This window comes from Marmota marmota, unplaced genomic scaffold, assembly GCF_001458135.2.
Source record: "Marmota marmota marmota unplaced genomic scaffold, marMar, whole genome shotgun sequence".
Taxonomy (NCBI): domain Eukaryota; kingdom Metazoa; phylum Chordata; class Mammalia; order Rodentia; family Sciuridae; genus Marmota; species Marmota marmota.
In genome coordinates, this window is record NW_026000101.1 from 14,463,598 (window position 1) to 14,475,728 (window position 12,131).

The 12,131-nt window shown below is 45.7% G+C and overlaps 2 protein-coding genes across 4 annotated transcripts in view; one reads left to right on the forward strand and one right to left on the reverse strand.

Annotated features, from left to right (window-relative positions):
- LOC125610686 (translation initiation factor IF-2-like) overlaps positions 1–12,131 on the forward strand; it is a 67,902-nt gene that overhangs the window by 42,619 nt on the left and 13,152 nt on the right. The gene's annotated exons all lie outside the window — the stretch shown is intronic.
- Positions 1–12,131, reverse strand: part of Ccdc180 (coiled-coil domain containing 180) — a 62,462-nt gene that overhangs the window by 11,553 nt on the left and 38,778 nt on the right. For 2 of the 3 annotated variants that reach the window (XR_007340687.1, XM_048783327.1), the window contains exons 26-32: positions 11,375–11,494; positions 9,547–9,716; positions 9,245–9,297; positions 9,048–9,126; positions 7,353–7,430; positions 3,403–3,469; positions 2,486–2,627 (exon numbers count right to left, since the gene is read on the reverse strand). Coding sequence is in view for 2 of the 3 variants with exons in the window: in XM_048783327.1 (XP_048639284.1) it covers positions 2,486–2,627; positions 3,403–3,469; positions 7,353–7,430; positions 9,048–9,126; positions 9,245–9,297; positions 9,547–9,716; positions 11,375–11,494 (709 nt within the window). In the remaining variant the exon portion in view is untranslated. The remainder of the gene's footprint in view (positions 1–2,485; positions 2,628–3,402; positions 3,470–7,352; positions 7,431–9,047; positions 9,127–9,244; positions 9,298–9,546; positions 9,717–11,374; positions 11,495–12,131) is intronic. The other variant, XM_048783328.1, reaches the window with a different exon arrangement.

Consider the following 12,131-nt stretch of genomic DNA (forward strand, 5'->3'; position numbering starts at 1 on the left):
GAAGAAACTAGGGATAAAAGAAGCCTACCTCAACATCATAAAGGCTATATATAAAAAACCCAAAGCCAAGCTCATAGTAAATGGGGAAAATCTGAAAGCATTTCCTGTAAAATCTAGAACAAGACAAGGATGTTCATTCTCACCACTCCTATTTAATATAGTGCTAGAAATTTTAGCTAGAGCAATTAGGCAAGGAAAGGAAATAAAGACGATAAAATCAGGAAAGGAAGAAGTCAAGTTACCATTGTTTGTAGATGATATGATCCTTAACTTAGAAGACCCAAAAAAATTCCACCAAAAAAATTGCTAGAACTAATAAACAAATTTGGCAGAGTAGCAGGCTACAAAATCAACATAAAAAAATCAATAGCTTTCCTACCAACAAAAAAATCTGCTGAGGAAGAAATGAGGAAAACAATTTCATTCAGAATAACCTAAAAAAAACAAACAAACAAACAACTACAAAAAAAGAAAAAACTAGAAATAAATCTAACCAAGGAGGTAAAAGATCTTTGCAATGAAAACTATTGAACATTGAAGAAAGAAATTGAAGAAGACTTCAGAATATGGAAAGACTTCCCATGTTCACGGATAGGCAGAATTAATATTGTTAAAATGATCACGCTACCAAAGCAATATATAGATTCAATGTAATCACCATCAAAATACCAATGACATTCTTCACAGAACTAGAAAAAAAAATCCTAAAATTCATTTGGAAGAATAAAACACCTAAAATAGTCAAAGCAAGTTTTAAGCTAAAAATGCAATGCTGGGGGCATCACAATCCCTGACTTCAAATTATACTACAGTGCTATAGTCCAAAAACTGCATGGTACTGGCATAAACTTGGACACGAAGACCACTGGTAGAATAGAAGACACAGAGACAAACTTACACACTAACAGTCATGTGATCCTTGACAAAGGTGTCCCAACCACACTTTGGAGAAAAAACAACCTTTTAAACAAATGATGCTGGGAAAACTAGTTAACCATATGTAGAGAATGAAACTAGACCCTTATCTCTCACCTTGCATGAAGATCAATTAAAAATGGACCAAAGACCTAGGAATTAGACCAAAAACTATGCAATTCCTAGAAGAAAACATAGGGTTAACATTCCAGCATATAGACACAGGCAAGGACTTCCTCAGTATGACTCCTAAAACTCAGGAAATAATTCCAAGAGCTAGTAAATGGGATGGCATCTAATTAAAAAGTTTCTGCACAGCAAAGGAAACAAAAAAAATAAAGAGAGAAATTACAGAATGGGAGAAAATCTTTGCTAACTACTCTTCTGATATTTATATTTAGAATTTGTAAAAAACTCAAAAAAAAAAACTTAACATCCAAACCCAAACAACTAATTAATAAATGGGCAAATAAATCAGACACTTCTCAAAAAAACAACAACAACAACATACAAATGGCCAATACACACGTGAAAAAATGTTCAACATCATTAACAATTAGAGAAATGCAAATCGAAACTACACTGAGAGTTCATCTCATGCCACTCAGAATGACAGTCATAAAGAATACAAATAATAATACATCTTAGACAGAATATGGAGAAAAAGGAACACTTTTACACTGTTGATGGAATTGTAAATTAGTACAACCACTATGGAAATCAGTATGGAGGTGCCTCAAAAGACTAGGCATGAAACCACCATATGACCTGCTACACCATTCCTTGGTATTTATCCTAAAGAATTAAAGTCATCTTACTACAGTGATATACGCATACCCATGTTTATAGCAGCACATCTCAAAATAGCCAAACTAGGGAACCAGTATAGGTGTCTTTCAGCAGATGAATGAATAAAGAAAATGTGGTATAGATATATATGAAATTTTATTCAGACATAAAGAAAAAGGAAATTATGTCATTTGCAAAAAAATGAATGGAACTAAAGACCTTATTAAGCAAAATGATCCAAACTTAAAGGTCAGGGTTGTATGTTTTCTCTCATGTGTGAAAGCTAGAGAGGAAAAAAGGGGAAGAAAGGTGGGGGGTGGTGCAGGGATCTTATAGAAATCAAAGGGAAATCAGTACAGGAAAGGTACCCTGGGGTGGGAGAAGGGAGGGAGGGAGGAAATGTTGGGGGGCCATATCGGTCAAATTATATCGTTAATTGTAACAACAAATCACATCAATATGTACAATTATAATGCACCAATAAAAAATTTAGAAAGAGAAAAAAAATAAAACGTGGAAGGAACAAAGTATTTTTTAGTGGTTAAAAAATTTACCATGCTTCTATAGAAAAACGATTCTTTTTTTTTTTTTAGCGTTGTTTTACCACAGTTAAATCTGATCATTGTTTCCACCTAATTCTAAGAGGCTGGCCTCCACAGGAGGCTCCTCTTCTGTCTGGTGACCTCCAAGTGAGAGGGGCCAGGGCCAAGGACCAGCCCCCAACCCCAGTATGTTGGTGTCATACCCACGTCCAGCCTGCCCACCCTTCGCCCACACGCACCCACGAGGCAGGAGTTGTGGTACTCATTCGTCTGGCTCTGGTACTCCAGGATCTTCCTGCCAATGCTGTCGGCACACTGGTCGAAGGTTTCATACATGCAGTCAGGCCTGGTGACTGGGTGCCTCTCTTTGCGGTAATATTCCTGCCAGAGAAAGGTGACCATGCGTGGGCGAGGACCCTCCCTGTGGTACTCTGGTCCTGGCTCTTCCATCAGTCAGCCCACCCTCATCTCCACATCTCCTAGTTGTGCTTTCCCTCTGCCACCGTCACTTCCTCTGTATCCCAAAGTGTGACTTGAGGCCATAACTGTCCCTCATTACTTCCTGAGTAAATGGCAAAATCCTGTTTGTCATTCAAGACCCAAATCAATGGAGTCTCAAGTTGTGACTGAGTTGGGAACTTACTAGAAGCACCCAGCTGGGTCCTGACTGTGGGCCACAGAGAGGGATGAGCCAGAGGCCCTGCCCTTTACCACTCCCTGTCCCGTGGGGGACAGCCAAGATAAAACACAAGCACACTGCGTGGGTTTATGGGAGCAGGGGCCAGCTCCTAGTGCTTCCCTGGCTCCCTGTGCCCGGCCATGTCCATTGGACTCCTGCTAGGTGCTAGGCACCTAAGGGACAGAGGCGGGGCATGTTTCTCTTGGCATACCCAGTGCCTGACGTGCAGGTGGTGTCTAAGAAATGTTTGGTGACTAATTAAGTAAATAGATGCCAAATAAATGAAATTTGTCTTCCAGAAAATGGGCCTGGGTCGGGGTCGGACACAGGAGGTTACAGAAGCTGGGGAGGTTAAGAGGAGGGTGAAATTCTCTTGTCATTTCCCCTGAGTTCCTGTGATCAGCAGACTGCAAAAGGCAAAGGCAGCTGGGGACACGCTTCCTGGATGGGCACCAGCTAGTGAGCAGTGGCCCTCACCTCCACAACGGTCAGCAGATAGTGGTTGCTCTCCCAGAGAAGGGTCAGGATGATCCCTTTAAAATGCCTGCAACACACAGAGGCAGACCCCTGAGGTTCCTTGTCTAAAGATACCAACATGGACGAACCAAATCAGCATAGCATTTGGAGTGCTCTGTTTGGGCCCTGGGCCTCCTTGCAATTAATTCATCACTACTGCCCTGGGAACTTCTCCTCCTGATTCCTCTCCAAAAACACCTGCATGATTCTTCTTGGTCATATTTGTTCCCGTTCTTTCTCAGATCCCAGCTCAGTGCCAGTTCCTAACCCTAGTGCTAATACTTTCAGAGTGTGCTTCAGTTCTGTAGGTGGATTCAGGATTGATTTGTTTGTCTGGCTGATTGAATTCCATCTCTCCCAGCAGACTGGGAATTCTACGAGGCATTTAAAATACTAATTGAGAGGTTATTAGGCAGAAAAAGCTCAGTACCTGGGGTTCCTACATTAGCAAGCCACAACCCAACTCAGTAAGAAGAGTCATACATAGTCTAGAAAAATGAAATCTAAGTTTAACCAGTCAGAAATAGCCAACTCATTTCTGGTGGGGGAATGATCCAGTTTAGCTAATCAAATATTTTCTTTGCCTTGCTTCTTTCTGTGACCCTCCTGTAAAAGCTTTCCCCTGCCACCCACCTTGGTGGAGCCCTGAACCACTTGGCAGTCTGATGCTGCCCGATTTGTGCATCGCTGTCTGTTCAAATAAACCGGTTAATATTTTAATGTGTCTGTGTTTATCTTTTGATAGAGAACATGAACTGTGGTTGTCTGTCTCTGTTGATCATGGAATCCCAGTGCAAGGGCAGTGCCTGCACCTGTCAGGGCCTCAGTGTTGCTTGAAAGAAGAAAGAATGATGACTTACAGATAGTAATCAAATGACCAGGACTTCCTGTAGGACCAAACGTTGACCTGCTCTCTAGTCGCTAGGCCCACATGTATACACCAGGGCTTTATAAGCAAATTTTCACAGACCCAATGGATGTTCCTGCCCAGTTAGGTCAACGGTTGTGAAAGTAAGTGAGATAAAGGATGGATGCACTAGAATTACACGTAACTGCAGGTCACTAATGTTTCTCCATCTGTATAAAGTGTCATAGTGACATGTATGAATATATCACTGCCAATTTCTAGAATATAAGCATATAGGTAATTTGATCTTTCATTTTAAAATCCACTCATTATACTTAAAGAAAATTAGAAATATATCGAAAAACAAGGGGAAAATCCATCCCAACATTTTAGTGAATTTCCTTCGGCTGATTTTATTTCAAATCAGTCCTAATTGGGTTTATGAGTGTTTCAAATTCTGTTCTGTTCACTTATTGAACAGTAAGTGTCCCCATTCTGTGAAATCATCTTAAGTGGCTGTGGAACACCACCAAGTATATATGCATCACAGTTTGCAATCCTCTAATTTTGAAATTTTAGGTCCGCCCCCTTTTTCAATTGGCATAAAAAAATGCTGCATGGGGGCTGGGTTGAGGCTCAGTGGTAGAGTAGTTGCCTAGTATGTGCGAGGCACTGGGTTCGATTCTCAGCACCACAGATAAATAAACAAAATAAAGTCCATTGACAACTAAAAAAAATGCTGCATGAGATATCTTCAGGCAAGAAGTTTCTCCTCATGGTGGAATGATTTCCTTGGGAGAAAGGCCTGAAGATTTGTATAAAGGCATGACTTAATGGCTTCCATTAGACTTTGCCAAATTGATTTCTAGAAAGATACTGTGCCGTTGACTCCCTACCCTCAGTGCAAAGGAAGAACCACTCTACCCCCTGGCAGCTTCCACAAAAATCCATCTGTGTATTGGCAACTCTAGTTGATGTGTGGGGACTTGCTTCCCTTTCATTGCTTAGCATCCCAGTGAGGCTGTATTTCTTCACATTTGTTCCTAGTTGTTTCTTCTTTTGGGCTGGGTCTCTTCAAATCTACCCTCATCCCTACTGAATTCTCTCTCTCTCTCTCTTTCTTTGGTACTTAAAATTGAATCCTGGGGTGCTTTACATTCCCAGCGCTTTTTACTTTTTTTTTTTTTGAGATAGGGTCTCACTAAGATGCTGAGGCTGGCCTGGAACTTGTAATCCTCTTGCCTCAGCCTCCTGAGTCACTGGGATTACAGGCATGTGCCAATATGCCTAGCTCATACTGAGTTCCGGAGGTTTCCTTAGCAATTTACTTGGGGGTAGGGGAAGAGGGTGATGTATTTATTTGCTTTTCTTTTTCCTTTTGCAAATTTCCCATATTTTGAGATTTTTATTAGTGCTTCTCAGGGTGCCAACCTGTGTTTCTGAAGGGAGCCCTGCCTGGGACCCGTGGGAACTCACTAGCTCTTATCCACAGCTCTAAGAGGAGGGTTCTCTTCTACCTACTTTGCAGATGGAAAGACTGAAGCTGTGGAGAAGTCACTTAACCAGGGTCCTAATGTGGGGATACAAACAGGATTAGTCTGATTCTATTTTATGAACAACTGACTATTGTACTAGGACAGGGAAATCTCTCCTTTTTTAGAGACTTAATGAATACTCATTTTTTTTCTATTTGACCTATGATTTTTTAAAATCTGTGGTGTATTTATATTATGGAATACTATTGGGTCATACATGTACTATGTATGGTACATGTGACAACTTGGAAGGGTCTTGCTGAGGTTTGAATGTATTTCCCAAAGTTCATATGCTAGAAACCTAATCCTCAGTGCAATGGTACTGAGAAGTGGGACCATCAAGAGATAGTAGGTCATAAGGGCTCTGCCCTCTGGAATAGATTAATGGTGGCATTGTGGGAGTGGGCTACTTATCATAGGAATGGGTTCCTGAGAATAGAATGATTTCAGTCCCCTTCCTCTCCTCTCTCAATCCTGCTCCCTATACTCTCTTGCCCTTCCACCTCCTGCCATGGAATGATGCAGTGAGAAGGCCCTCACCAGATCAGGCTCAACCTTGGACTTCCCAACCTCCAGAACTGTAAGAAACAAACCTCTGTTCTTGATAAATTATCCAGTCTCAGGTATTCGGTTAGAGCAAATCAAATGGTCCAAGACATATCTCAAGGGCATTATGCTGAGGCCAAAAAGCCATTCTGAAAAGGTCGAATGCTGCATAAATTTGTTTATATGATATCCTGTAAAGTGACAAAATTATAGGGATGGAGAACAGATTCCTGGTTCTTGGGGTTGGGACAGTGAGGGGAAGTGGGTAAGGGGTGGCACATGAAGAGTAGCAAGAAAGAGATCTTTGTGCAGATGAAATAATTCTGTGTCTTGATTGTGGTGGTGGGTTCAGGAATCTATACATGTGATCAAATGACAGAGATCTATAAAAGATAGAGAGTCAAGGTTGTAATGGTACAGAAATGTCCTTGGTGTATGGGCACAGGGCAGCTCTAGCAGCTGACTTGTAGGCAGTTCCTGGGTCACTTGGTGTAGCAGCATCCTTCTTTGCGTGATTTACCAGCTTCAGTCCCCTGGGCGAAAGAGCTGACACAGGTGGGCCGTGCCATACTGATTATGGGGGATAGAGGCTCCAGTGTGGAGCTTGAATTTCTCTAAGGACTTTTAACTTTCCAAACTTAATAATAAGCTGGGTTTTGTTTGAAATGAAGCTGTTGTTTTAATCAATGACAGTAAAGGAAAGGAGAAGAGGTGGGTAGCATTGAAAAAAATTACTAAAAAATACCCCAAACCTGAAAGGTGTCTGCTGCCTGGCCACCATAAAATGCTGAGCTGGAAAATGTAAAATTTTGGTGAAATGTCTCTCAGTAAACTTCAGGGAATGGGTTGAGACAAACTGACCTTGACCTTCAACTGGCCCCTCCCCTTCCTCTTCCTTTTTATCGGCCTCCCCCTTCTCTTTCTTATTTTTCTTTTCCTCTGACAAATTAAATGGAGTTAAAGGGAACTGTGTCATTACTTACTTGGTTGATGGAGGAGACTTGTCCCCCAGCACCTGGTACTTTCTGTCATTTCTGTTGGGCTTGGAATGCCGGCTGATGCTGTAGGACAAAGGTGCATGAGTTGTCTGCAGTCTGGGGACAGACAAAAGGCAGGTCTGTGCCTCCGGAGCCCTTCCTGGGGTGCTGGAAGTGCTGGACCAGCCTGTGGGGCAGCCTGGCTCATTTCTGAGGCTGAGCCTTTCAAGATGATTCTCTACTTTTCAATTGCTCTGAACACAACCTGATTTGGGGGCAAGGCCTTTACCAATAATGCCCAGGCAAGACCACTAAGAGAGGCAAGGGGCAAAGGGTCATGGGCCCAGAAACTTGCATCGTCCCTTCCCTGAGGTGAGAACCCAAAGAAAAACAGGTTGAGCCTCACAGTGAGACCTTCAGGTTTAGCACATAAATATACGGTATGGCTAGTTACACTTGAGTTTCATATAAGCAACGAGTAATTTTTAGTATATGTAAGGTCCCATGCAATATTTGTGACATACTCATACTGAAAATTAAGTATTATTGATCTGAAATTTAAATTAAGCTATGCACCCATATGGGCTTTATTTTAAAACCTCTCAGAGACTGAATATACAAATAGATGATGGCTGGATCACATATTTAAAAAAAAAAAGGATCTCTCACCCACCCATAGCTGCAGCAACCTGCCCAGGAAATCAGCCCTTTGCCTACAATAAACAGCCCGAAGGTGGTCAGCTGCAAGTCAGAATTGCAGCAAGTCAGGGTGCTATCTCCAGTGACAGCCCAGGAAGCTAAACGATACCTGCTATAACAATAGGCCGCAGGTGGCCAAGACCAAATCTGTACCCGACCAACCACCCAGGATGCCCTGCTTTCTGCTGACAGCTTCTGACTTCTCTATGCCAACAGCCCCCCGCCAGGCACATCTGCAGCCTTCCCTGTTTTACACTGTAAGGCTTCCGGCTCCCCTGGCTGCCCTTGAGTCTGCCATGTTGCACTTGCCGGTGGCCAGTTCCTGCTGTCGCCAGCTCCTCATCAGTAGCCTCTGCTGTGCTCACTTGTTTGGTCTCTGTCCACACATTGCAGACAGCATGCAAGTTTATAAAGACTCAGAAATTTGGGTCTGAGGTCAAGGTAAAACTCTCACTTTCTCAAAGCCAAGGATTATGTCAGGGCTTAAAAAAGATCCAAAAATTTGGCTGAGTCACTTGGCTTCTGTTATCCACCTTTCAAAAGTCTGTGTGTGGGAGCTGGTGGTCAGAGACTCAGTCTAATGACCACTACAGGGTCTCATTGACAGGGCACATGACCAAGGTACCAAGGCCTAGGATTTCTGCACCTTTGTAGGAAAACTATGTAGCCATGGCTCTGACTTTCCCTCTTGTTAACTATGACCCTGCATGATGGCAGGGCCAGAATCTGCCTCTGTCCCATGGACACCTACCACCAACTCCACACATTTCTCTAGGTTTGAGGTGTGTGGGAGCCATGTCTCCCTCCACAGGAGGAACTCAAGTCTGACCAAAGGCAGTGTCAGGACAGTTTCTGTCCATGCCGGGACCCATGGTGTCCCAGAGCATGAGCTCCAGTGGAAGTTCTAAGAGTCTGGGACAATGACAGGATGGGCTCTGGCCTTTGTCTGGGGGCTCAGACGAGGGCCTGAGAAGGGAAGATTCCGGGTAGCTGTGTCCCTACCTTGCTGCTGAGGTGGCACTGGCACTGTGCAAGGACTTCTTTATAAAGTTTTCTTGCTGGCACCGAGGGTGCTTCAAGACTTTGGGTGACAAGTGCCCAGAACAAGAGCAGAGGACAGGAGATGAAGATGGGCCACAGTTGCAACCAGCTTCCCCCCCGCCAGCTGTCCCAAGACCCACGGGTCTGTCTGCCTTTACCTGTCTGTGACCGATCTTTCTCACACTGGTGCATTGACTTTATGTCAGGAACTCTGAAACCAAAGGAAATGACATGAGCTTTTCCAAGTGACAAGAGGACAGCTCTGGCAACACCCCAGTCAATCCTCAATAGGTTCCATCATGAGCTCAGGAGTTCAGATGAGGAAATGAGGCTCCCAGGAGAAGCTCCTTATCTGAGGTCTTAGGCTCCCAGGGGTGAGCTCCCATGGGAACCCCAGAGTTCAGGAGCCCAAGACAACCCCTGAGAGCTCAGAGCCAGAGGCTGTGGCATAGGCACTCACTGCAGGATCTTCTTGATCACCATCACAGCGGGGTCTTCAGTCATGGCCTTCCCTAAGCGGCTTGGCTGTGCAAAGGTTTCAGGGGCGACCAGGCCTAACTTGGCCTCCTCCTCTGGGATCTCTGAAATCTGGAAGTCACTCTCCTCCTCTGCATCGGTCGTGACACTGTCCTGTGGGCCAGTAAAATGGCTGAGTGTGTGGAGACCAGTCCAGGTGCCATGGCGGTAGCAGGCTGATTCACACTGTTGTCACCTTGTCCAAGAGGTGGCTGGAGGCAACTTGGCGGCCCCTGGAGCCTGTTTTCACACCTATCAAATGGTGGTGGTCCCGCCCCTAGAAGGCGCTCATTCACTCACTCCCTGACTCATGCCTTTAGAAGTGCTTTCTGAATGCCTGCTCTCCACAAGGCTCTGCCAGTATCCTGGGGACACAGAAGTGCAAAAGCCACCAAGGCCCTTTATGGAGCTTACAGTTCAGGCACACTTAAAACAAATAAATGCCTAGTCAAAATTGGGACCAGTGCTCTGCAGGAAAAGCTCTACCATCTTCTGTGAGATGGAGGTGCGACCTGCACGGCTGCCGTAGCGGTGCCCAGGCGATGTTTTGGAACAAATGGGCGAGGAAGTGAAAGAAGGCAAGGCTGATCCTGGGGCCAGTTCAGAACAAGGGTGGAACCAGTACCCATAGCGAGCACTCAGTTCTTTTTTTTTTTTTTAATACCTTAAATTTTATTTATTTATTTTTATGTGGTGCTGAGGCTTGAACCCAGGGCCCCACACGTGCTAGGCAAGTGCTCTACCTCTGAGCCACAGCCACAGCCCTGCGAGCACTCAGTTCTTCTTCTGTTCTCCGTTTTACTCCAAGTCTCCTCTCCCACCAGCCCCCTGAAGGAAGGACCCAGGCTGGACCCTTGGAGCCTCTGTCGTGCCAGGCACAGTAACAGAGCAAATGGATGGTTAGCCCAGTCTGCAGGGTAAGAAAAGCTTCCCACAGAAGGAAGGGTGGCAGAGCTGGGCAGCGTGAGACCCTGAGGCACTCTGCTCTTGCAGCATTCAGCTCTGTGACCTCCCCTGGCTGATGGCTGGGTGCTCCTTGTGGACAAATCCTCATGGGAGGTGAGCGAAGGCTCTGCCCTCACAGAGCTTCCTGTCTCAGGCAGAGAGCCCCTGTCCTGGAAACCTTGCCACATGCTCTGTGGGCTCATGGGGAAGTGGAAGGTGTTACAGGGCAGGAGACCCCCCACCCAGATCAGAGGGTGAGAAGATTTTATGGCAAGTGATATCTAGGCGGGGGGAGAGGGATGGAGGGGACACAGAGGCTATTCTGTGTATCCTGTTAAAGGGTATGGACTTGACTCTGAGAGCAGGGGAGTGACACAGCAGACCAGCTCTTCTGATGTTTGGTCTGGTTGCAGGTCAGGAAATGGCTGATATGGGGATATGAGAGGACATGTCTAGCCAGATGGGCAAAAGACAGGGGTTTGGATGAGATGGTGGGGTGAGACTGGAGAAGCTGGTAGCTGTTCGTGGTGTGGGTTGAAAGGAAGTGGCTGAGGCTGGCATGGGACTGGCCCAAGAGCCTATGCACAGGCTAACTTGAGGGGCCTGATAGAGACAGGTGGTGATGCCAGGAGGTGAGGGGTCTCCTAAGACACCAGTGCAAGGAAGTGACCCATTTGGTACTGGAACTCTTATCAGACTTCACGGCATGTCACCTTTCCACACCATCCTATAAATCCAGGGGAGGTCTGGGAGGCACCATTAAGGCCTGTGGGGCTCCTGGGAACCTGACAACAGCTCACTCCCCTACCACCCCAAGCCACTCCTACCACATAGATGTCCTGAGACATTGACACCATGGCCAGGCTGCAGTTGAGGTACTTAATCCTCTGGCTCAGTTGTTCTTTCCAAGTTCTGACAAAACCCAGGAGGTCTTCGGCGGTTACCGTCTAGAGGGAACACAGAAGACGAAGGCTCTAAGGAGGCAGCCTGTGGAGGGCAGGCGGGTTCCACTGGCACCGCAGGGACAGGGCTGGGCTGGAGAGGACATCTCTGGGTTGCAGGAAGACCCCTCCCTTGCCAACCCTGGGGGCACGGGGAGTGCCGGGCTGGCTCTCAGGTGACTGCACTGGAGTAGCAAATCCTTTACTGATGGGACCTGGAGAGCTCTGTCCCTGCCATAGGTTCAACTCTGGGCAAGGGATTTAAACTTGCTTGACTCAGTCTCCACCTAAGATAGGGACGTCATGGAATGTTCTCTGGGGTGTCCTTTAGCTCTATAGTTCTATGTTTAGAAGGAAACACTTAGTCCAGTTGTAGAAGTGGGCAGGAGGGCAGACTGGCCATCTCCATGGCAACATCTAACAGGCATCCCCCTTGAAGCAGCACCCTGCAGGTGCACGGGGATGCGCCCTCAGCCATCTTTACCTCACTACATACCCAAGGCCTCCTAATTACTCCTAATTACTGCTACATAGACGATACTTCTCCATCAACACAGAAACACCTGCACACCCAACCTCGTTCTTTCCACCTGGCCAGGAGGCTGGATAAACCCCCTTGGCACCCTGGTAGAAGAGGAAATGT